Raw genomic sequence first — 27,022 nt, 5'->3', positions numbered from 1 at the left:
CTTCACAAAGTGTGTTTCAAATTATAAGAGCCGCTGCACAAAATCAATGCTCTTTAATTATGAATGAGCTCATTAACTGAGCTCTTAAAAAGAAAAAAAGATAGAGTGTGTCTGTTTCAAGAGAGATGTCAGTGGTCAGGATACCTTCAGGTCCCAAACTTTTCAGGTTTTACTGGCTAAATATGCATTATCTGATTAAATAATTAAATAAATTGATATCAATTTAAAAAATGTATTCCATTTTGATTTACTACTCATTTAAAGCTTGTTCAAACTAATCAAATTCAGTAACAAGGATTTAAATAATAATAATAATAATAATAAATTATGTTTTATAATAATGAGATCAGAAAAAAACATTAGATTAGTTTAGATCAAGAAGATGGGTCAACTTTAGTCTGACAAATGAGACATTTTTTTTTTTTTAAATGACCATTCAAATCAAATACTGAACAGAACAGATATATTCAAGGTGTGGGGTTTTTTATGTTTTTTGAACTTTCCCATACATGATTAACATTTACCACAAGATTTCACTTCAATTGGCTTACGAGAAATTCATTACAGGAAACGTGAGCTGCCCAGTGTGGCAACTAAACGTGATCAATTTGATGTGTTCTATTACATTATGTTAAGATCATATTTCTAATATTCCAACATATTCCAGTGTCCAAGATACACATATCTAATATCATCGATTACAGTAGTCTAGTAATTACAATAACATAAAAGACTGTTCAACAATATAACAAGAATATATTTTTGCACACAACGATTAAAAAAAAAAGTTCAACAACAAAGGCAAAATATTCCTATTAGCTGGTTTTGGATGACATCTTGTGGTCGTATTACCTATCTGTGCAACTTGATAGCTGATTATTAAGCAGGGCTGCAGATCCTGCATAATAATCCTGCAGTTTTCAGTTCCACGTGAACTCAAACACAACAAAATCAACTGAGCATTTGAGCATGGAGTGTAGTATCTAGGTAGATCTCCAGAAGCAGAGCTAAACTGCTCTGGGTTTGGAGACACCATACAGAGATAAACATGCCCATAAACGAAAACCTTGTCTGAAGGTGTCTTTTCACAGCCGAGTTAGGTCTGTGCCTGCTCAACATTTAGTGTAACTTGCGCATGTTCAAGCCCACCTCAACCTCACTGTAGGTCTTCCGAATGTCTTCATCTGTTTCCTAGGATTTCACAATCCGTTTCAACTTGTTCATCCAGCCACCGGAGACAGTCTTTTATCTTATAAAGAATCTGAACTCACTGTTTCAGAGTTTAAAACTTGCATTTAGCCCTAAAAAACTGCATAACTAGAGAAATGCCAGAAAAATGTCCTTAGCGCCCTATTTTAGACTGATCAATGTAACTGTAACCGATGCTAATTTTATTAGTATCAGGACTCAAACCTTGAACTAAGAAGTTCATCTTAAATAATATATACTAGCTCCGCATAATTAATGTTTAATTAAACAGTCTGAACATGATTTTCTTCCCCATTTCTCCTCATAAGTCATCTACATAGGCCTACATTTTTTTAGATATGTGGGGAAATACTTTACTATTAAACATGGTACAGATGTTTTGAACTCTGTCTGGAATGTATACTTCAAATTTAAAAAAAAGTTTTTTATGTGTTAGTTTTTTTTTTATTCATTTATTTGGCACATGCTTAAACAGTACTGTGGTATTTTAGCAATTCATATTGTTTAAATATTGTAGAACGCCATGTCACCAAAAAGCAGCTGTCATGCTTCAAAACTCTGTATGCTTATAAGACTAGTTCAGTCCTGAAAATGTCCACTGATGCATAAAGGTCTATGACATTAGCAATTAATTTAACAATATACACTGAAATTCTCTTGATGTCATAGACCGGTATGTTCTATCATACCCTGAAGGTGTTTGCTAAAATATGATTGTGCAATGTAAGTTTTGGTAAATGCAGCACATCCTTATTTCACAGGCATTTCCTCTGTATTTCTGAAACAAAAGGTTGTACAATTGGTCTTTCACAGAGCAGATCCTGCAGCCCTTATAAACACACACACACACACATTTTTTTTTTTTAAATGACCATTCAAATCAAATACTGAACAGAACAGATATATTCAAGGTGTGGGGTTTTTTATGTTTTTTGAACTTTCCCATACATGATTAACATTTACCACAAGATTTCACTTCAATTGGCTTACGAGAAATTCATTACAGGAAACGTGAGCTGCCCAGTGTGGCAACTAAACGTGATCAATTTGATGTGTTCTATTACATTATGTTAAGATCATATTTCTAATATTCCAACATATTCCAGTGTCCAAGATACACATATCTAATATCATCGATTACAGTAGTCTAGTAATTACAATAACATAAAAGACTGTTCAACAATATAACAAGAATATATTTTTGCACACAATGATTAAAAAAAAAAGTTCAACAACAAAGGCAAAATATTCCTATTAGCTGGTTTTGGATGACATCTTGTGGTCGTATTACCTATCTGTGCAACTTGATAGCTGATTATTAAGCAGGGCTGCAGATCCTGCATAATAATCCTGCAGTTTTCAGTTCCACGTGAACTCAAACACAACAAAATCAACTGAGCATTTGAGCATGGAGTGTAGTATCTAGGTAGATCTCCAGAAGCAGAGCTAAACTGCTCTGGGTTTGGAGACACCATACAGAGATAAACATGCCCATAAACGAAAACCTTGTCTGAAGGTGTCTTTTCACAGCCGAGTTAGGTCTGTGCCTGCTCAACATTTAGTGTAACTTGCGCATGTTCAAGCCCACCTCAACCTCAAGTATCAAAATATACAGTTGTAATTGCTGTGTAAATGCATTTATGCCACCTCTGAGCAGCATTAAACAGTCTGCATAAAGATACCTACGTAAATGCCACTTCAGAAGCACTTCTGTGCCACCTTTACAGTGTAAATTTGGCATAAGAAACAATCATTGCGGATTTTTTTATACTTACAATATAGGAGAAATATCACCAAACCATAAAAGCATGTTGCCAATTATGAATGATATGGATCAAATGAATTTACTTAATTGGAAACTTTTGTTAAGAAATTAACCATTTACATAGAAGACATGATATTATATAAAATATTGATATGAATGCAATGAATCTTAGTTCAATAAAAACCTATTTAAAAATACTTCAACTAGCATTCCGCTGAGGAGTGACAAGCTACAAGAAATAAAGACAAAAATGGATAGGATGGCTGTTGACATGAAGCATTCACTTTGAAAGCGTTAGAAGTCTACTTGTATACTTGTATAGAGGAAGTTTGAAACCATAGACCTTAGTAAGGGTAGCGCCATATTTCATTTTTGACATGAATGAAAACGAGGCTGTGAGGGAGGGAATGATGTTTAACGACATGCCAGTTAGCTGAGTAAGCTGCAAAGCTGCAGGCCTCGTTTACGGTAAGACTAAGGCACAAACCGCTTTGTTATATGTTAAATCCCCACCAGGAATATTTATATATTTATATTTAGACATAGTCCTCAAAACGGTTGAACTTGATTAGTTGATTAGGCCTACGTCTAATTGTAATATCGCAACTTCTGTAGTGACCGCCAGTGTATTAAGAATGCGGTCGAAATTCCGAAAGCTCCCACTACATGAGGCCTACTTAAAACGAAATCAGACTTATTAAATATAGCAGTTTAATCTAATAAATGCAACATGCATCTTCAAAAAAAAGTGAAATAAAATGCATAGAACTACAAACATCCAAGTACATTTATGGGATAATGAGGTATATACCTTAACACAATCAATCTTGGCGTGTAAATGATTATGGCAGCTGAAAAGCTGTAAAGAGTCACAGGGATTGTCCGTGTTTTCAATCCGGGACTCCTCCTGGATGATGAAGTCACGCAGCTTCTCCTACTGTACAGTGAAGCGCGCGAGAGACTGAACATAACGCACATAACGGTCCATACTCAAGACACTGACCGCATCTTCACAAAAGTAAGTATCCTTTATATGGTTTGGCTTTTATTTCTTCATCCGGCTTAAGCTTTTCATCGATTAGTGGTGTGTAGCTGTTCGCGTCGCTGTCTGCCGCTGAGTTGCTACTTTCTCTGCTGAATTTACAGCTGAACTCACAACTGCTGTTTCTGACACTTTAGATCGAGTTCATGGGCTATTTTCGCCGTGTTTGACACTTGAAACTCGCAAGAAATCAGAGACTGTGTGAGTCTGTAGGTCTTCCGAATGTCTTCATCTGTTTCCTAGGATTTCACAATCCGTTTCAACTTGTTCATCCAGCCACCGGAGACAGTCTTTTATCTTATAAAGAATCTGAACTCACTGTTTCAGAGTTTAAAACTTGCATTTAGCCCTAAAAAACTGCATAACTAGAGAAATGCCAGAAAAAAATGTCCTTAGCGCCCTATTTTAGACTGATCAATGTAACTGTAACCGATGCTAATTTTATTAGTATCAGGACTCAAACCTTGAACTAAGAAGTTCATCTTAAATAATATATACTAGCTCCGCATAATTAATGTTTAATTAAACAGTCTGAACATGATTTTCTTCCCCATTTCTCCTCATAAGTCATCTACATAGGCCTACATTTTTTTAGATATGTGGGGAAATACTTTACTATTAAACATGGTACAGATGTTTTGAACTCTGTCTGGAATGTATACTTCAAATTTAAAAAAAAGTTTTTTATGTGTTAGTTTTTTTTTTATTCATTTATTTGGCACATGCTTAAACAGTACTGTGGTATTTTAGCAATTCATATTGTTTAAATATTGTAGAACGCCATGTCACCAAAAAGCAGCTGTCATGCTTCAAAACTCTGTATGCTTATAAGACTAGTTCAGTCCTGAAAATGTCCACTGATGCATAAAGGTCTATGACATTAGCAATTAATTTAACAATATACACTGAAATTCTCTTGATGTCATAGACCGGTATGTTCTATCATACCCTGAAGGTGTTTGCTAAAATATGATTGTGCAATGTAAGTTTTGGTAAATGCAGCACATCCTTATTTCACAGGCATTTCCTCTGTATTTCTGAAACAAAAGGTTGTACAATTGGTCTTTCACAGAGCAGATCCTGCAGCCCTTATAAACACACACACACACACACACAAATAAATAAAAGTGAAATATTTTTAAAGTCAGGCTCTACCCACAACAGCAATTTTACCATGCAATTTTCAGAAACATTTTGTCCAGTTCTGAAAAGAAATCTCTAAATGTTTACTGCATATACATTTCTAGTAATATCTCTCATATAATTATTTACAGAGCAGAACATGACTGCTACCCATTTGCTGATTTAAGCCAATATTTGTACCTTATATGATGTATTTCTGTATGAACAGTCTTAACATTGCATATAAAACTGTAACCCTTACCAGTAAGGCAGCCTAAGTGGCTTTGCTTTTTTAGTTAGTAGTTTCATAATATTTCAGACTGTTGTGCGTGAGACATTCCCAGTATGCTACAGCTGGGCATTTTCTCTAAAGGCAATTCACTGTGTGTGCTTTGTTCCCCAAGGTGGTAGCCATGGAAACCACTGATGTGTATTGCTGGAGAGCCTTCATAGTTCATGATCAGACTTAAGAGGATGCAGAGTTCCACTCAAACACTATCCTACTTTTGATTACTAAAAGCAAGCAATGTTTTAGCCTTAAGCTTGCATACTGCAAAGTAGCTCAGATGGAACTTCTATTTATAAATGAATAATTCAAACACTTTGCACAATTTTTGAAGCAATCATTGGATAACACAAGTCATTGCACAAAAATACAAAAAAATAAATAGAAATATAATAATTAACATAAAAAAGAGGAACAAATGTAGCAACTTTGATTTCAGGCTATATTTATTGTGCAACCCTTCATAGAGACCAGGGCATTTTATTCTCTTTTTATGTTCAAGAGGATGTCACAAATAAAATAGACGTGTCTGGACAAGAGCAAATATTTCTGCCCTTATTAGCCTTACTTCAAGACAAGTAGTGGCAAAGTGTAGGCTCTCTTTGGTTTAGGATAAGTGGAATGAGGCCATAAAACTGAAATTTGCCTTATATGCCTGATATAGACCAATATGGAAAGAGTTGTACGAGTTACTTTACAATCTTACTGTGATTAAATTACTGATTAACACTAAATGGAAAAAATATATAGTCATCACAGTCAACAGCATATAATCCTTGTTGATGAATGCTTGTTCTGATCATTTCTTAATCGGAAAAGACTGATACAAAATTAACATTAGAAAAAAAAATAATGTTTTTTAGAAAATATTTGAGAACTAATAATTTTTTTAAGAATTACACATAAATATTCTTATGAATTTTTTACAGTTTATTCTTTCATTTTCTTGAACTCCTGGTTCATCTCTGGTGTTTTATTGTGCAAACAATATCAAATTTCCTTAAAGAATATATTCAGCAGAAATAAAAAAGCAAACTTATAATGTCCTTTCACCTTTACTTTGTGACAGATATTATGGAAGGCCATTGATTCCATAAACATGGCCATTGAACAAACATGGGAAGAAAAACTTGAGACAAGAAGTGGAGTTTGGTAGAAATACACACCATGGCTGCCCATCGCATTCGATCCGCGAACAACAACACTGTGCTCCCTCGGTGCAGATCTGAGGGTGCACTTATTGATCTCAGTGAAGGAGTGCCAGAGGCCACCCTTACAGATTTTAAAGGTTTCCTTTCTTATTTTTACCTCACAATCAGCATAGTGTTAACTTCTAGTATTACCCTCATTCACGACCTTCATGGTTTTTTTTTTCACGTCTCTGTACAAATCACATATTCAAATTCACATGAAAATACTTATGCCACCTTGTAAAATACTAATGTTTTCTCATGAGATCGGGATGAAAAAGAAGTGTCAATTCTGTTTACACAGCGTTTAGTGCACACTGAAATGCTTATGACCTGGCTTAGATTGTAGAGCAGTGACAGTACAGACAACTGTGCAAACAAAACACAGAGTAGGTAAACATTAAGTTAAGCAAAATATAGATTATATAGATATAAAATGTTAAATCCTCTAAATTATAAAAATGGATAAAGAGCAATATCCAAGTGAGATGGGTGCGAGAGACAGTAACTGACCCTTGTAAAATTTAAAACTGGGTTTTGAGCTCCAATTACAGGAAACCCACAAGGCATGTCTATAGTGTTTGTGTCCAGCTTAGAAGAGGAACCTAAATGTTCTACCAATAATTGATGAGATTATGAGCTTCCTCTTGCACTTACTGGGTTATGATATTTGTACACATTCACTCTGAAGGAGAGCATACAAATTGTGTATAAAGTCTTCTTAGGGAACAAAATTCAGGGCACCTAAATGTCATATTCATGCAGGTTTACATGTCAAACTCAAATGAATCTCTACTTTTTTTATTTTGTAAAGGCCATGTGGAAACCTGCCTTTGACTTCCTCGTCACATGGGCAGCCCAGATCGGGGACAGTTACAGGGATGTGATTCAGGAACTTCACACTGGATTGGACAAAATGAAGAACCCCATTACCAAGCGCTGGAGGCACATCACAGGCTCCCTCATGCTTGTCAACTGTCTGGATCTCCTACGGAGCACTGCTTTCAGCCCCTGCTCTCAAGATGACTGTGCCATATAAAGACTGCCTACATCACCTGACTTTTACAAGACCCAGATACACCTGATTTCATTTTTTTTTTTTTACAGTGCCTTCATCTAGTGCCTTACGACTGGATGCTACTGCCTCATTTGGAGCTGTCAGGGAAGTGATTGCCATTAAGGATTACTGTCCATCCAGCTTTACCACACTCAAATTCTCAAAGGGAGACTGTCTTTATGTTATAGACACATCGGGTGAAGAGTGGTGGTATGCACACAACAGTAAAGAGATGGGATATATCCCAGCTGCTTATGTCCAGCCGATCAATTATCGAGATTCCACATTCAGTGATAGCGGCATGATTGACAGCCTAAGTGACATTTCTGAGGGGGTGAGAGAAATGGATATCTCGGGGGAGTGGACAGGGTCCACCAAAATCACAGAATCTAATAATGACCATCCTTTTGTTAATAAACGGATGTCAACTAACCCTTTCCTAAATGGCACGCTGCAAGGCGCCCCTGACCAAAACAGCAACCAGAATTCAGCAAGTGCTTTGTGTTTAGATAATCTCTCACCTCCCATCTCAAACACCAGCAGCACAATTAATATTAATGGCTTTGAAAGTGGGCTACTTGACACACACAGTATTAGCCCTGGCTCAGGGATTGGCCTAAATCTTCGCAGGGACAATCCGTTTTTTAGGAGTAAGCGTTGCTACAGCATGTCAGAACTGTCTGTCCTACAGTCCCTGTCTGATGGGAATCAAGGTTCCTTGAGTTTTTTTGGTGGCTTGAAGTCACCTAAACCTGAGCATTTTCAAAGTAGAGAGGATTTCAAAACGGCATGGCTAAATCACCGTAAACTTACACGATCCTGCCATGACCTGGACTCCATTGGACAAAACCCAGGTTGGGGGCAAACCCAGCCAATAGAGACTAATATTGTGTGCAAACTGGACAGTTCTGGTGGTGCCGTGCAGCTACCAAATACCAGTATCAGTATATATATTCCTGAGGGTCACGTTGCACCGGGTGAGACTCAGCAGATATCGCTGAAGGCCCTTCTGGATCCACCATTGGAGCTTAACAACGATAGATGTACTACCGTAAGTCCAGTGGTAGAAGTAAAACTCAGTAACATGGAAACCAAAACCCCGGTCACTTTAGAGATGAAGGTGTCTGTTGTAGTAAAGATAGAGAGCCGCAAAACCACAGAGGTGGTGTGTGTGAGAAGCGACTTCAAGGAAGGTCCGTATGTCCCGATTCCACATGTATACATGTATGGAGACACAGTTCAAGTAACTCTGGACAATTTAGAGCCTTGCATGTATGTCTCTGTAGTTGCCCAAGCACAAACGTTGGCCCCATACAACACAGTCTGGGAACATGTCGTAAAAAAGGTCACTCTTGGGGTATACGGGCCAAAACACATTCACCCATCCTTCAACACAGTAGTGGCCATTTTTGGCCATGACTGCGCCCCAAAGACGTTGCTAGTGAGCGATGTAAAAAAGCACTTACAGTCAACTCCACCTGTCGTCCTCCAGCTCTGGAGAAAGCACCAGTTTGTACTAACAAAACCTCAAGACCTTCAGGTTGGCATGTATTCAAACATGTCCAATTTTGATGTGAGAGCCAATGAACAGGCAAGAACCGTGAGGGGATTTCAGATCAAACTTGGCAAAGGGGCCCGCCTCATCTACATGATCGCAGCACACGATTCAACTGACATTTCAGACTTTACTTTGCGTATTCAGGTCAAGGATGATAAGGACTGTATCTTGGCCCAGTTTTGCGTTCAGACCCCAACCCCACCACCAAAAACAAGCATAAGAAGCTCCGTTCAAAGGCGCTTCCTCAAGAAAAAGGAAGTAAACAAAATCATACTGTCTCCTCTTGCAGCGACCACAAAGTACCCTGTGTTTCAGGACAGACTAGTCAAAAACCTAAAATTTGCTAAGCTTCTAAAAACTGTTGTAAGACAGCCCAAAAGCCTGTATTTGCTAGAGTATCTTAAAAGCGACGTAATGGCTCTTTTGAGCGAGGAAAAAATTAAACTTAAAGGACATCTATGGACCAAAGAGTGGTACATCGGATACTACCATGGAAGAATTGGGTTGGTGCATGCAAAAAACATTCTAATCATGGGAAAAGTGAAACCTGTTCATTTCAAAGGGCCTGATCTTACAACTACAATCCTTTTAGAGCAGATCCTAAAGCCCTGCTTGTGCCTGACGTACATCTACGCATCAGTGAGGACAATACTGATGGAAAACGTGGCGAGTTGGAGAGTGTTTGCTGACACTTTGGGTTACGTCAATCTGCCTCTGACACATTTCTGTCGGACAGAGCCAGAAAGTGAGCCTGAAAAGGTGGCTTCTGTTCTTGAGAAGCTTAAGGAAGACTGCAATGCAGCTGAGGGCAAGGAGAGGAAGTCTTTCCAGAAGGAACTCATGAAGGTAAGCTTTGACATGGAAGTTGATCTTTCAGCTAAACTTTGTGTTGTGTACTTTAGAAAATTGTGTAACTTTGAAAAGGTATAAAAATGTCTGATTAATTTATTGGAGGTTTTCTTAAAACTGACAAGCCGATGTCATGTAATGGCGGATAACTGATAAATGGCCAATATTAAAATTTTATAAAAATTTTCAAAATAACTTTTTTTTATCTTTGGTCATACGCATTCATTCCTTCATTATTTATAAGGCTTGTAACTGCAAAGAGAGATGAGAGAAGAATGGCGTTTTTGAAAGTTAACTAGTCAAAAGTCTGAAAGTCAACTACAGAAACATATCCTATACCTATAAAATACAAAAAATGTCATTACTGAAAATTATAAAAATAAATAAATAAACTTGATAAAGCTGCATGCAATTTCCTGATAGAAAATTTGTATGAATTAAAAAATTAAAGGTATCAAAAATGTTTAATTAAAATGTGTTTGTGTGAAAGACCTTGCCTGAAGTTTGACCTTGCTGGTGTGATTGGAGGATTTACTTCGAACTTTTCAGTTTTGCAAATGAACAAATTTGTATGAATTAAACTATGAATAATATATAATTTCTCTAGTTCATACCAGAGCTTGCCAAATAAATATTTCATAACATTACTCACACACACCTGAGACTCAAAGCAAAGACCAAGTGCTAAACATTTTAAAGTGCCACCTTATTTACAGAACAACACCAGCTACCCACTGAATTATGCTGTCCTGAATCAAAACAACAATATAATGATCAATATAGTGACCATTCCTAAATAAACTGACTGAAAAACATTCAATCTCTCAAACAAAACCTTATCTCTCTCACTTGGTGAGATATATTACGACGGTGGATAAAGTGCTAAGATGCAGGTTTGTCTGGTTGTCACCTGCATCAACCACTCTGTGCCAATGTGTCAATAAAGCCTGATGTTAAAGGGGTCATATGATGTTGCTAAAAAGAACATTATGTTGTGTATTTGGTGTAATGCGGTTTAAGGTTAAAAAAACATATTATTTTGCACATAATGTACATTATTGTTTCTCCTCTATGCCCTGCCTTTCTGAAACGCGTCGATTTTTACAAAGCTCATCGGTCTGAAAAGTGAGGTGTGCTCTGATTGGCCAGCTATCCAGTGCGTTGTGATTGGCTGAATACCTCAACCGTGTGACGGAAATGTTATGCCCCTTACCATACTGTGATGCCGTGTCCCGGCACGACGAGACAAAACAAAACCAATAAAACCCATTACAAACTAGGCATTTATTGCATCCAGTGGGGACATAATTACTGATTATAATGACTTATACTGTCTTTTTACGCGTTGTGTTGCATATCTCGTAAACATAAAACCATGTCTGCATTTGTGATCGGAGAAACGACAAACAACAAGCGCTACACAACAGTGCTCAAAATACGCGTTTGAATCGTCAGTGGCAAATTCTTTAAATATAAAAAACTTACTTACAGGCTGTGAGTCAGAAGCGCCAGACTGTCCCAGTTGGACAGTTGGAAGTGCCCCACTTTATAGAAACAGCCTTTGTGCACAGATGCATTGTAGTCTACTCTACCAGGATCAGGAAACAGTCCTCCATAAAATGCACTGCACACATCTGAATATTTGGGTTGAACAGTTCTGGAACAGTGTTGTAAATACAACTTGGCCACTGATTTCTAGTTGGCATTTCTTTTGGAAGGCCAAACAAAGTAGTTTCGCTTTCACAATGAAACACACAGCGTCACACACGGCGGGCTAGAGTGAGCGGAGGCCGGCGAGCTTGAGTGGCGAACGGCATGGCCGGTGGATTCGATGAAGGAGCGTCCAGCGGGCTTGCGGCAACCACATGTGACGACCCCGGGCTGGACTCCGCTTCGTCCACGGTGAAAGCCGATCCGGCGATCCACAGCGCGAAGTTGATGTATTTCCTCAACGACCAGCACGGATCAGCTCCAGGCATGACGAAGCGGATATCGTCCCCTTTGGAAGGTCAAACAAAGTAGTTTCGCTTTCACAACTAAACACACAGCGTCTCCACGACATGGCGGTGGCGGCAACAACAATACTACAGCGAGAATAACTTTAGTCTTTGCAATTTTGGGGAACTTATCTATGCACGAACAGCTTGTAACACTCCAAAGAGAAAGGAAAATTTTAAATTGCATCATATGACCCCTTTAAAACTTTGTCAGCAGGAACCTGAAGCAAGATGTTTCCCAAGGAAATATCAAGTTGCATTTTAGCTACTTACAGTATTTTACAAACACTTATATAAATCTGCTCTATGATGCATCAGTCATTCTGCAACAATCACCTAAAGGAACCTCTCTATATAAGAGAGAGCTCACACTGAAGATTATCTAAATAAAAATCACATATTTAAATCGTATGTATTTATACCAGGGCTGTCAATAGATTAAAAAAATCATAACATGTAGCAACAGATCGTGAAGCATGCGCAGACATGCAAAAGTTTAGGTAATACAGGCACTGGACTAAAATAACAATGAGCTGAAACAACATCTGCTCGAAACACCATATTTGAGTGTGAGTGTGATTAAAATTATGATATTGACCAGACATACATCATGTAGACTACTCCTTTGACATAATGTGTTTAAGAGCATTATATCACTGAAGTGAAGCAGGCTAAATGAATGTCAGGTACACACGTTCTTTATGAACTAAAATTTGGAAGGGTCATCTGTGACCATCTCAAAAGTGTCAACAGACCCGAGAGTGAAAATGCCGGAAGAAGTGATCATGTTGAAGGAGAATCTAAGTTGTGCAGATGTTTCCTTTTTAATTGTTAGCATCAACAGAAGCATCAAGTATGGAACAAGAGACGCCCTAAACTACACAAACCTACCACACCTACAAATCCATTGCCAGGAGATTGCTAACAGACATGCATCTGCAATTCTCTGCACATCTGAATAAAGCACTTGCATTTTCTGCTTAGAGAAGAATTAGCATTTTAGAGCAATGGGTTCCCTATGGAATTTCTAAGGAGTTTTTGATTTATGAATAAAATGAGGTCTGTGGTTAACATTACATGAAGAGACCTTCCTGTTTTGTTCTACAAAATAAATTACACACAGTCAAATGTGAATTTTGAAACCCATTAGAAATTCCCAAAAGAATCCATGGTGAATTAGTCTTTCGGGCTGGCCTACAAATTGACATGATGACTGAACAGCATTAGAAAACTTTGTAATTCCTTTTTTAATCAGTAAAAGTTCCAGTTGTAATGCTGTTATGTTAAGGTTTCTTTTTTTCTTCTTCTTTTTGAGTTTTTGATTCCTTAGTATCCTCCCATTTCCCTTAGCCTATTGTTAGAGCAGAAGAGCAGCCATGTATAAACTGTCAGTGATTACTGGCAATAGTTTATAAACAGAAGACAAAATGGTCAGCTTATATAAAAGGAAATCACAAGGGGCAGGCAAGAGGGAAGATAATGATGTATAAGTACTATCATAAAATCGGATGTTAAAGAAGAGGAACTCAAGAGAAAAACATAAGAATAAGTAATTTTGTGCTCAACTGTCCTAATAATGTAAACTGCATCTTGCTGTGATTATGTCTAGTGAGCTCAACAGTGATAAATCAAAGCTAAGCAAATGTACGTGTACAAGTGACTAATTCACAAGTTATATTTTATGAATTTAAAGATTCAAAAACAAAAACAATTTATTAAAAATATCTCAGATAAACTGATTTGCTCACACAGGCTTTGTGTTTAATAAATTACAGCTTAAATTATGTAGAAGGTGAACATGGTAGATCATGACGCTAACAATGCTGGCCAATTAGAGTTCAAGGGAACATACAGTGGTGTGAAAAAGTGTTGGCCCCCTTCCTGATTCTAATATTTAAATTTGTTTGATGATCTGAAACATTAAAGTGTGACAAACATGCAAAAAAATAAGAAATCAGGAAGGGGGCCAACACTTTTTCACACCATTGTACATTATACTGATTAAAAATTTGTAGCCTGAATTCACTGCAAGTTGCTTCGGATAAAGGTGTCTACCAAGTGCATAAATATAAATTTGTAATATAAAGCTAACTAAATGGCTTTTAATGTGTGGTTACAGAATAGTATAACTGAGGTATTCCACAGACTTTTTATAGGTCAAATTAATGAATAACTTTAGAACTTTAAATTTGCTAATAAACTTTTCTCTACCAAAACTAGCCAGGTTCACTAGGTACATTATGCAAAACAAATGAGTCATTAGTCACAAAGAATCTGCACACCAAAAAAATAAACAAATCATGGCGACAAGAGCCTTAAAGCGCTGAGGAAAGTTCAATGACCTCAAACATTTGCTTTTTTTGTGCATCTGCACATTTTCCTTTTTGCATGTGCACTTGTTGATTTTGTCAAAAACATTTTAGTAAAAAATTGTAATAATGGTAATGGACCTCAATTAAAAAGCCTCTTCTCTGATATTATTTATTTGTTTTACTGCAATTTTTTAGATTTGATTTGCAGATGTCTTGTTACTGATGCAGCATATTAATAGAAATTTAGTGAGGTGTCTAAAGGAACAATGAAGAGAACAAAACAATGAAACCAGCTTTGGTATATTTGTTGGCAAAATAGTAAAATGATCAAAACATCATTAAAATAATAATTTGCCTTTCTCATTAGATTTTAAAATGATAACAGAAACACTATTGCTAATTTCATTAAAAGATTAATTAAAAGATTAACTTAAAGCTTCTACAGTAGTTCTGCTTGCCACACTAGACTTCATTTGAGGCATTAACAGTTGGTTCAAGATTCTGTGATAGTCAAAAGTCTGAGCAGACAGGGTTTAGGTTTTGTTTGGCTTTCTGTTACTTCTATGTCTCTGAAGGGTTTACTTAATAAGTTCCTGACTGTGATAGGGGTCAGAGGTGAGACACCCCAGGAACAGGTGCACATGAAAGGCCTTATCTTTCTTTGGCTAATGCACACAATCAATGTGTACACAGTGTGATACATTCACACACAATATGACTCTTTTTCACTTGCATCCAGACAGTGAGTGGCACAGTCACTGCTTGTACAGGTCAGAAGAAGAGTGAAAATCTTACTGATCATGATTCCTTTAGCACTGCCTAATGTACAAGTCAAAGACATACCTTCCTGTTTGTTTGTAGATCTAGAATCTTTGATAAGAGGGAAGCCATCCAAGACTCCCGCTATCCCATTGCACTGTTTGGAGCCAGACCTTTAACAGGTCTTCTGGGGCATCAGCGCCGTGTTCCTCCCCCTCTAAGCAGACTTCCTGTCATTCCAAACATTCCAAGCTATGGAACTGGAATCAGAGATTAGTGGGTTCAGGGTGTGTAACTTTTAAACACTTGCTGATGTTGTGCACTTGAACATATTTGAGCATATGAAGAACACCTGCATTTTTGATTATTTTATATTTGAAAACTGAATTAAATGGCATGTGTAGAAAGATTGATTCCTTTCTTTCTTGTATAGAGCAAGCAAGTGTAAATGTCACATGTTAGCATCATCACATAACAGTTTCAGACATTTTGTAGATCTGTGAACGTCTTATATTCACAAGGCGCAGTGAACGTAAATCCTTATTCAGTTTTTTAAATGTCACGCCAAACTCTCGGGAGAAAAGAAGGTCACATTAATAAGACAGAACTCTTGCCAACAGAATGGCCGAATATTCCTCCCTAACATTTCCCTTGTCCAAGGGGCCCGGAGTCACTCTCATTATATTGTGCTCACAGGAGTATGCACGTCGCTTCCTGCATATCGCCACATTTATCAAAGCGCCCGGCTTGATGACTTGAGCTCTTGTATACATTTTCTGAGGCGGTGCTTAGAAAACCACTGACACTATCTCAGTTTTGTAGTTTGTGTTGTTGTGTATTCTTGTTGAAGTTTACTAAGTAGAACAGGCTTTACTTAGCAAGCACTGAGGGGAAAAAATTATTTTATTTGAAGGCTGTTTGCATACAGTTTCAATGTCATATTTTTTGGGCATTTGAAGCATGTCTGGTGTAAATGCATTGTAACTAGGGATGCACGTGTATTAAAATTATAGCTGAGGCTGATATGCTGCTAAACTATTTTTATGTTATCGCTGATAATGATATTACTAGCCAACAAATGGTCAATATTTAAATTCTTCCAAATTCTCTCAATTAGGCTAAAGCACTTTAAACTAAAAACCAATCGTTTTAAATGTTACAAGATAATTTAGGTATGATAACATTATAACTTACATTATGAAAAATTAGTGCTGAGAGATATACCGGTTCAAATGGTAAACCGGTTTGAATTTCGCTTCCGGAATGATTTTTTTTTTAACCGGCTACCGGTACAAGTGCCTAAGCAACGTAGACAGCGTTGTGAATTGAGAGTTAGCTGTTAACTTAACTTGCAAAGATCGCCGGCGGCCTCAGATTATTGTTGTTTCACATTCACAGAACACCACACTTTTAATTGCATTTAATATATTAAACTGAAAAAAAACAATTGCATTGGGTTTGTAGAAGCTGTTTTTATGCATGTTTTAACATGAGTTTTTGTTGCATTTACACCGTTTTGAGCAGGGGCGGACTTAACCAATAAGCAAGGTAAGTGGCCGCTTAGGGCCCCGGGGGAATCAGGGGGCCCCATCTGATAGTCCTATTGGCGAAACATATTTGCAGCATTGAGCAGTGTAGCCACTGGCCAGTCACAGACATATCGTTTAATTTCTTGAACGCAATGACCAGAAGTGTTTAAGTTAGAATCCACTCACTGCTCAAAATGCCACGTTTTTGTCAAGTGCTGAGTTCTGCAAGCTCGGGAATCCTCTCATTATAACAAAGTGTAGATACGATGTAAATAAGAGATTTGTTGTGCAGAGAGCTTATTAACGGAACGTCGTGAGATCGCAATGAACTGACAGCTTTTAGTGATTAATTATATGAGGGAGCGCTATTTTTGCACATTCTAGGCTGTATAATACTGTCTGACTGTCTCAGAACAGAGATATTCACCTCAGTAAAGAAAGTAATGTGTTTCAAGTCATAATGTTTCAAAATTACTCGCTTGTGTGCTTTTCCTAGGCGTGCCGGCGCAAACTGCCGCGCACTCGTATAAATCCACGATTGCAATGACTGGAGATTTTCGCTTAATAATAGACTAACTTAGATTACATTTTCGATTTGTCTATAACCAATCACTGGGTGTAACAGGCCTACATTAATTAGAAATGCCAAATCCTCTTAATATTGCCAATATTTGATGCTTTTGACAATATCTCTGGCTATAGTCGACACATACGACACAACCCAGCACGGGGAGGTTATCGTGAGGCCACCCAACACGGGGGCCCCCTGCAGTACGTGCCCTGCATTCCCGTCCGCTACACCACTGCCTGTCACACTCATGGACTGCACACTGATGTTACTACCTGGTGGCACGGCTGGTCATGGACTTTGTGCTGTTAACTACAGCGGTGGAGGTGGCGGGTCGCTGGAGGGAGCTTGCTGAGAGACTCGCTAAAGTGTCCCGGCAGCAGATGGAAGCATATGAAGCTCCACACAGAGACAGCAGGGGACAACTGGAAAGTGAGGTAAAACAAACACTGAAAGCATTATTAAACTATTAAGGAAATAGTTCACAGAGTTTTTTGTCATCATTTACTCACCCTCATCAGGGGTGGACCTTCATGTTTTTTTTTTTTTCACGTCTCTGTAAAAATCACATATTCAAATTCACATGAAACTATTGCTAATTTCATTAAAATATTAACTTAAAGCTTCTACAGTAGTTCTGCTTGCCACACTAGACTTCATTTGAGGCATTAACAGTTGGTTCAAGATTCTGTGATAGTCAAAAGTCTGAGCAGACAGGGTTTAGGTTTTGTTTGGCTTTCTGTTACTTCTATGTCTCTGAAGGGTTTACTTAATAAGTTCCTGACTGTGATAGGGGTCAGAGGTGAGACACCCCAGGAACAGGTGCACATGAAAGGCCTTATCTTTCTTTGGCTAATGCACACAATCAATGTGTACACAGTGTGATACATTCACACACAATATGACTCTTTTTCACTTGCATCCAGACAGTGAGTGGCACAGTCACTGCTTGTACAGGTCAGAAGAAGAGTGAAAATCTTACTGATCATGATTCCTTTAGCACTGCCTAATGTACAAGTCAAAGACATACCTTCCTGTTTGTTTGTAGATCTAGAATCTTTGATAAGAGGGAAGCCATCCAAGACTCCCGCTATCCCATTGCACTGTTTGGAGCCAGACCTTTAACAGGTCTTCTGGGGCATCAGCGCCGTGTTCCTCCCCCTCTAAGCAGACTTCCTGTCATTCCAAACATTCCAAGCTATGGAACTGGAATCAGAGATTAGTGGGTTCAGGGTGTGTAACTTTTAAACACTTGCTGATGTTGTGCACTTGAACATATTTGAGCATATGAAGAACACCTGCATTTTTGATTATTTTATATTTGAAAACTGAATTAAATGGCATGTGTAGAAAGATTGATTCATTTCTTTCTTGTATAGAGCAAGCAAGTGTAAATGTCACATGTTAGCATCATCACATAACAGTTTCAGACATTTTGTAGATCTGTGAACGTCTTATATTCACAAGGCGCAGTGAACGTAAATCCTTATTCAGTTTTTTAAATGTCACGCCAAACTCTCGGGAGAAAAGAAGGTCACATTAATAAGACAGAACTCTTGCCAACAGAATGGCCGAATATTCCTCCCTAACATTTCCCTTGTCCAAGGGGCCCGGAGTCACTCTCATTATATTGTGCTCACAGGAGTATGCACGTCGCTTCCTGCATATCGCCACATTTATCAAAGCGCCCGGCTTGATGACTTGAGCTCTTGTATACATTTTCTGAGGCGGTGCTTAGAAAACCACTGACACTATCTCAGTTTTGTAGTTTGTGTTGTTGTGTATTCTTGTTGAAGTTTACTAAGTAGAACAGGCTTTACTTAGCAAGCACTGAGGGGAAAAAATTATTTTATTTGAAGGCTGTTTGCATACAGTTTCAATGTCATATTTTTTGGGCATTTGAAGCATGTCTGGTGTAAATGCATTGTAACTAGGGATGCACGTGTATTAAAATTATAGCTGAGGCTGATATGCTGCTAAACTATTTTTATGTTATCGCTGATAATGATATTACTAGCCAACAAATGGTCAATATTTAAATTCTTCCAAATTCTCTCAATTAGGCTAAAGCACTTTAAACTAAAAACCAATCGTTTTAAATGTTACAAGATAATTTAGGTATGATAACATTATAACTTACATTATGAAAAATTAGTGCTGAGAGATATACCGGTTCAAATGGTAAACCGGTTTGAATTTCGCTTCCGGAATGATTTTTTTTTTAACCGGCTACCGGTACAAGTGCCTAAGCAACGTAGACAGCGTTGTGAATTGAGAGTTAGCTGTTAACTTAACTTGCAAAGATCGCCGGCGGCCTCAGATTATTGTTGTTTCACATTAACAGAACACCACACTTTTAATTGCATTTAATATATTAAACTGAAAAAAAACAATTGCATTGGGTTTGTAAAAGCTGTTTTTATGCATGTTTTAACATGAGTTTTTGTTGCATTTACACCGTTTTGAGCAGGGGCGGACTTAACCAATAAGCAAGGTAAGTGGCCGCTTAGGGCCCCGGGGGAATCAGGGGGCCCCATCTGATAGTCCTATTGGCGAAACATATTTGCAGCATTGAGCAGTGTAGCCACTGGCCAGTCACAGACATATCGTTTAATTTCTTGAACGCAATGACCAGAAGTGTTTAAGTTAGAATCCACTCACTGCTCAAAATGCCACGTTTTTGTCAAGTGCTGAGTTCTGCAAGGTCGGGAATCCTCTCATTATAACAAAGTGTAGATACGATGTAAATAAGAGATTTATTGTGCAGAGAGCTTATTAACGGAACGTCGTGAGATCGCAATGAACTGACAGCTTTTAGTGATTAATTATATGAGGGAGCGCTATTTTTGCACATTCTAGGCTGTATAATACTGTCTGACTGTCTCAGAACAGAGATATTCACCTCAGTAAAGAAAGTAATGTGTTTCAAGTCATAATGTTTCAAAATTACTCGCTTGTGTGCTTTTCCTAGGCGTGCCGGCGCAAACTGCCGCGCACTCGTATAAATCCACGATTGCAATGACTGGAGATTTTCGCTTAATAATAGACTAACTTAGATTACATTTTCGATTTGTCTATAACCAATCACTGGTGATCACTGCGAGATACATGCCGGTTAGAAAAGTGTCAGAGTTACGTCCGACTTGCTCTGATGTCATGCTGACGTGTGCCAAAAAACTCTGGCGAGGGCAAGGCGGCTGTGTCGGATTGTGCAGTTGAGCGCGACTGCGCTGATCAAAAGCATGATGGGAAACGACTGGCTGATGACACAGCTTAATGCTCATTGTTTCAGACAACCATGATGTTACGTTCTCTTCTAAAATGTTTTATTTTTTATCTGATTTCATGTGATTATGTGTTTAAATTATGCATGAATATTCCCGAACACTATAACAGTGTGATCTCGGTGTGAGATATGTGATTGTTGTCATATTTCTATAAAAATCGAAAATACATGTTTGTATTAAAGTACAAATGGATGATAAATACGCCTTTCGTATGGAATTAAATAGCAAACACTTTGAGTGTCTTGTTCATCATATTTATTTTCATATAAAGCAACAGAACTGAAATTATATCATGTTAATCAGCAGCACAGCACATGAGTGCAATATCCACCTTTGATCTCGTTGGTATCTGTTCACTTCGAGAGGTCAGAACTGTCTGTCTTGACTGCGCTTATTCCACTCCTCCCCTCACTGCAGCCGCCTACTCTCGCCTTCATTTCAGGCGAGGTGCATCTCAAACAAGCCTAGTGTTTCAAAACTTCTACGCTTCAGGATCTCGTCACTGCGTTGAAACAATCAAGGAAACGCTGAATCGCTGCTGTTCCATAAGCACCACCTGCTGTCAGAGTGAATTTGCATTCTCGTGCAGCCTGTCTGCTGTTTTTGTTTTGTGTAGTTATGTTTTATATAGCATAATTTCACAAAGCTAAGGTCAGATGAGTCTGTTTTTGCTTTAAATTGTGAAATTATACAATCTAATTTAAATCAAATCTGCTAATGCTACATGTAGCATCTTTGTTTGGAGAGTGATTACAATGCAGTGGTTCTAAATCTGTTTCGTGCATTCTGATTCATATAAAGGCACAGTCAGGGAAACCAAAACAAAAATCGTGATACAGATTTTTGGTCAAACCGCCAAAATTAACATTCCTTGTAAAATTAAGATTTTAGACATTTAGGGATATTTCACCCAAAAATAAAAATTATGTTAACATTTACTTACCCTCATGTCATTCCAAATCTGTATGAATTTCTTTTTATGTGGAACTCAAAAGAAGATCCAGAGAGATCCAGATGTGGTTTTGGACCCCAGTGATTTTCATTGCATCGATAAAAAAGCTGAAACCATCTTCAAAATATCTTCTTTTAAGAAAGTACAGGTTTGGAAAAAACATCAGGGTGAGTAAATGAAAGAATTTTCATTTTTGGGTAAAATAAAAGGAATGCACAATTAAATATCCATAATAAGCCAATATCTACCAATAGCAATAAAAAAATCCCATATTTTGTGCATCCCAAACTATAACCAGTATTACACATGGTTAGACCTCTCCCTGAAGTCATACTTCTAAGTAGGAATTATTAGTAATCATTATCTATATTTTTTTTACATTGCAAAACTGGCATGTGGGGATTCAAACATGTAGCATTATTAAATTTTTGACTATAAACACAGTGACATAAAGCAGAGTTATAATCTTTGCATAGTGGTTTGGTGATCATAAACTCGTGGTGTAACTGTATAGCTGTCATTCAGGCTCTTCTGAAGATGGACTGTCAGGGCCTGGTGGCACGGCTGGTCATGGACTTTGTGCTGTTAACTACAGCGGTGGAGGTGGCGGGTCGCTGGAGGGAGCTTGCTGAGAGACTCGCTAAAGTGTCCCGGCAGCAGATGGAAGCATATGAAGCTCCACACAGAGACAGCAGGGGACAACTGGAAAGTGAGGTAAAACAAACACTGAAAGCATTATTAAACTATTAAGGAAATAGTTCACAGAGTTTTTTGTCATCATTTACTCACCCTCATCAGGGGTGGACCTTCATGGTTTTTTTTTTCACGTCTCTGTACAAATCACATATTCAAATTCACATGAAAATACTTATGCCACCTTGTAAAATACTAATGTTTTCTCATGAGATCGGGATGAAAAAGAAGTGTCAATTCTGTTTACACAGCGTTTAGTGCACACTGAAATGCTTATGACCTGGCTTAGATTGTAGAGCAGTGACAGTACAGACAACTGTGCAAACAAAACACAGAGTAGGTAAACATTAAGTTAAGCAAAATATAGATTATATAGATATAAAATGTTAAATCCTCTAAATTATAAAAATGGATAAAGAGCAATATCCAAGTGAGATGGGTGCGAGAGACAGTAACTGACCCTTGTAAAATTTAAAACTGGGTTTTGAGCTCCAATTACAGGAAACCCACAAGGCATGTCTATAGTGTTTGTGTCCAGCTTAGAAGAGGAACCTAAATGTTCTACCAATAATTGATGAGATTATGAGCTTCCTCTTGCACTTACTGGGTTATGATATTTGTACACATTCACTCTGAAGGAGAGCATACAAATTGTGTATAAAGTCTTCTTAGGGAACAAAATTCAGGGCACCTAAATGTCATATTCATGCAGGTTTACATGTCAAACTCAAATGAATCTCTACTTTTTTTATTTTGTAAAGGCCATGTGGAAACCTGCCTTTGACTTCCTCGTCACATGGGCAGCCCAGATCGGGGACAGTTACAGGGATGTGATTCAGGAACTTCACACTGGATTGGACAAAATGAAGAACCCCATTACCAAGCGCTGGAGGCACATCACAGGCTCCCTCATGCTTGTCAACTGTCTGGATCTCCTACGGAGCACTGCTTTCAGCCCCTGCTCTCAAGATGACTGTGCCATATAAAGACTGCCTACATCACCTGACTTTTACAAGACCCAGATACACCTGATTTCACCTGATTTAAAGCGCTTACATCAGCGATTTGTTAGCGGTGGTGTTGTTGCATAGTAAATTACTGAAAAGTGTATTGCTGATGTTTTAATACAAGCAGAGGTCTCCATCTCATGTAAAATTCTAATGTAGAATAAGATATGATTGTTCAGATGTTTTTATTCATTGCATAGCATCATGATTTTATACTTGTACATTTTGTACAAAAGATACACGTTTTTTCACTAATAATGTAACAACCTTTCTCTTTTGTTTTAAGTTTTGTTTTGTGATGCCAATTACACTGTATGCTAAACTGCCAGTTTTACTTTGCTCTAAGTGTCTGTTGTTTATGTTGTTCACATTTAAGTAGCCTAATGTTTTTATAAGTGAAAGTAAATGTTAGAATGAAAAGTAAAATTGAAAAATAAAACCTTATTGTCTTAATAAAGAGACACACCAGAATTATTATTAAGGAATGTATAATGATATCACTTTAGTTCACCTGTACATAAAAAATAAAACTCAAATACTTCCATCAGCACAAGTAGGCTTATAACTAAAGCATCTAATCTTCAGCTTACAGAAATTAAAATATTTACTCACCATTGGGCCCATTGATGTCCCAGTGGCATTAATTTGAGCCAAATATACGAAGATTTCATTCCAGAACTTTAGTAACTAAAGATCAAAGTAAAAAAATTTAAGTCCATTTGACTGTGATGATAATTCCAAACAGCACACACGTGGTGTATAACAAGTCGTTTTATTATGTATTATTATTTGTTTGTTAGTTTGTTCTTCTTTTTGTTTTGTTTTATCCCCCAAAAAATGCACATTATAATCATAACTTTTAATTTGTTGTTGCAAGTGATGGCCCATGTTAATCCAATGCAAATGAATCAGTTGAACACTTTGTTCATTCAAAGTTAAAATAAATAAATTATTGAATTTAAAATTGAATTTGAATTTTAAATGTAATAAATCATATATTTAAGTATTATGTGGAAACTATACGTTGTGGAAACTACAAATTTTGTCATTTTGTTGTTTCTAGCCTACATGTCTCTGTATCCAATTTGCATTTGTAAGTGTTAATTTAACATTAGTTTAATGTTACACTGCGTGTAGATGTCATTGATACGTTGATAGGATGAATTTGTGTGACAAAACTGACTCCAATATAATATATTAATCTGGTCGCAGTCAAAGTGCAACACTGAACATTATTGTAAGTTAAGTTTGTTTTCTTGCTGTGCCCACTGAGAGTTTTACAAATCTACTTGCTATGTGCGAATTCCAGTCTTATCACTCCAGCATAATTTTTCTCACTGCTTGACAGGCTCTCCCAACAAAAATTATGACCAATGTAAACAGTCATCACTGTGGGTCTAACAAAAATATGCTTACATCTTACCCTATTCTAGACACAGGCATGCAGACGGCATATTTCACATCACAAGCCTTTCATCAGTGCCCTCTCTCACTCTCTGGGGGGATCCCTCGACTACTGACAAAAATCTGAAAGATGCAAGTGTGTGTGTACAATATAATGAACATGTGCAGTCAACTATGAAGATTTTATACAGTTTTAACTGGTGTTCCAAAGATACAGTCAAGCAAGTGTGTGTTTATCAATGTGCCTGTGTTTGCTGTGATACGCCATAAATATACTGTGTTCTTTCTCGGGTCAGTGAGTGACCTTTTGAAAAAGACAAAGACAAATGGCTTGCCTCAGTATATTGCTTCATTTCTCTTTCTCTCCATGCTAATGCTAAAAAAGAATAGTGTTCTGAAATAGTCTATAAATTAGAGCGGTCAATGACTGAATGTTACATTCAGAGTCCTTTTTACTGCCTAAAAAGATAAATGGGAAACTAAATAAGGCCAATAATCATTCCCAGTAATTTCTCCTCTAACATTTCCATCACACATCTACCACCTAGTGGACAAAGAGTTAATATAAAGGACTAAGTTTTACTCAGTGTAAAGACAGTCCCTCTAAACATCCCAATATAACATATTTTTGTCAAACTTAGCAAATGGTGATTGCATAATATCTATAAACCTCACATTAACGATTGTCATGATAAGACGTCCGTGAGTTTTTGATTAATATAGCTGAGTAAATTCTTGTAACTTTTCAGTCTATGATAGTTGACCTCAGTATTCCTTTTCTTAATAGTAACAGCTCTGATCATTGGTTTTCAATACTTACACGTATTGATTTCTCAAAAAAAAAGCTCACCTAAAGTACTTAAAATGACTTTTCCTATTATAGAAACTGGATATAGAACGAAATTGAGTACTATGGACGCCAGGTGGCGATATATATATATAAAATAGCCATAAAGTAAGTCAAAGACGACTGAAATTAAATGAGAAATATAATGTTTGAGAAAAGATTTTAGCCAGACGATTTTCCAAACTGCCTAGGCCTACGCAGTTAATAGGCTTTTTTAAGGATTTCAGATTGGGTGTGGAAATATTAGCAGCTTATTTTAATTATTTCAGGGAGGTGTGAAAATGCGTGTCTAAAATTGGCTTTTTTTCCTAACGTGTTACAGGACAAATAGGTACAATCTCGTTGACGCACCCTAGTTTCTGAACGAATGCCTCCCATCTTCCACGAAAATTGGAGAACACTGTAACCTGTGCACAGACTGCTGAGGGGAGTTGTGTGGAAAGCCAGTTTTACATTTAATCCGTTAAACTATACTATTTGACTAGAACTTATTTTATTAAAGCTAAGTTACTAGAACTTATTTTTATTACTTCAGTATCATTTTCAATATCACTATAGGCATAGCCCACTAGTAATTATTTCAAAACTATCCCCAGCCGGCATATGACCGACCTTCAATGTTGAAATACGGTTGAAAAGTCAGTTGTTGTTTCAATGTTGAAACAACGTTGATACAATGTTTAATGCTGAATGATTGATCAACTACACTAGACAGCAAGGGTACAATGGGAACACATATTTAATGAGCACATTCTTTTCACTACTCCCACAGTGTATGATTGTAGAAAATATATATGTTTGATTGAACATTGATGGAACAACACATTTTTGTGGGAAAATAAACCATAAAAGTTTTTTGTTTGTTTGTTTGTTTAAAAATCTTACAAATGAATGAGGTGGCCAGGTTGCCCTTTTTCTCCATATTCAGGGTAAAAGGCTAACCAGCATAGGGCTAAAGGCAGTATTGATAAAAAAAATATTTTAGCTAAAGTAGTACTTTAATACTTAATATTGTTTGTATTTTTGGTTATTTTGATAAATACTATAATTTACTTTGTTTAATAAGCACTGTCATTAATTTTTCATTTTAAAATTATAATCATTATAATCATAGCTTTGCAGTAGTAACAATAAGTATTTTAGTATATGATCATATATTTGTTTCACTATATGGTGAAGGTTTTTAAGGTGGATACACAAAACAAATATCTAATTATTAAGTAATAATTGGTCTTATTATTGAAAAATAAAAAGCTAGCCGGGACTACTTACAACTTTTCAAAAAATAAGTACTGATAACAAAAATGTATACAAGCTAGTTTAAGGAATACATGGCTTGCCATAAGAGGGGTTTGTTTTTCAGTTTTCACATGAAATGCGGGCGGAGTTTCTCCAGTGTGAAGAGCAGCTGCTGCAGGGTCACCGCTGGCTTCATTCATAACCATACACTCGCTTGTGTCCATCACCGCGTGAGTAAGCGCACTCATGCCTAAAAGAGATCTCTGATCACATTCATTCATCGCTGATGTGGACGAGCGCCGGGGGAGACTGAACGCCGAGCCGTCAGAAGGAATTTTCAGCAGTTTGTG

The 27,022-nt window shown here is 37.3% G+C and overlaps 1 protein-coding gene across 4 annotated transcripts; it reads left to right on the top strand.

Annotated features, from left to right (window-relative positions):
• The first annotated feature begins 3,840 nt into the window (after positions 1 to 3,840).
• Positions 3,841 to 25,002, top strand: sh3bp4 (SH3-domain binding protein 4). Of its 4 annotated transcripts, none has more exons than XR_001605129.1 (6): positions 3,848 to 3,992; positions 6,494 to 6,712; positions 7,722 to 10,075; positions 22,008 to 22,196; positions 22,937 to 23,242; positions 24,990 to 25,002. XR_001605129.1 is itself a non-coding variant. In XM_016237755.1 (6 exons), exons 3-6 carry the CDS (start codon positions 6,592 to 6,594, stop codon positions 23,159 to 23,161), a joined length of 2,889 nt encoding a protein of 962 aa, XP_016093241.1. In that variant the 5' UTR covers positions 3,848 to 3,992; positions 4,154 to 4,217; positions 6,494 to 6,591; the 3' UTR covers positions 23,162 to 23,205. The 4 variants fall into 4 exon arrangements, 3 of the variants coding, with proteins under 3 accessions (XP_016093243.1, XP_016093241.1, XP_016093242.1); XM_016237755.1 differs by lacking the exon at positions 24,990 to 25,002 and adding an exon at positions 4,154 to 4,217 and having other exon boundaries at positions 22,937 to 23,205; XM_016237757.1 differs by lacking the exons at positions 22,937 to 23,242; positions 24,990 to 25,002 and adding an exon at positions 21,526 to 21,649 and having other exon boundaries at positions 3,841 to 3,992; positions 22,008 to 22,190.
• The last annotated feature ends 2,020 nt before the right edge of the window (positions 25,003 to 27,022 follow it).

This window comes from Sinocyclocheilus grahami, unplaced genomic scaffold (genome assembly GCF_001515645.1).
Source record: "Sinocyclocheilus grahami isolate Dianchi unplaced genomic scaffold, SAMN03320097.WGS_v1.1 scaffold523.1, whole genome shotgun sequence".
NCBI classification, from domain to species: domain Eukaryota; kingdom Metazoa; phylum Chordata; class Actinopteri; order Cypriniformes; family Cyprinidae; genus Sinocyclocheilus; species Sinocyclocheilus grahami.
The sequence above is the reverse complement of the archived record's forward strand: the minus strand, read 5'-3'. Positions and strand labels throughout refer to the sequence as shown.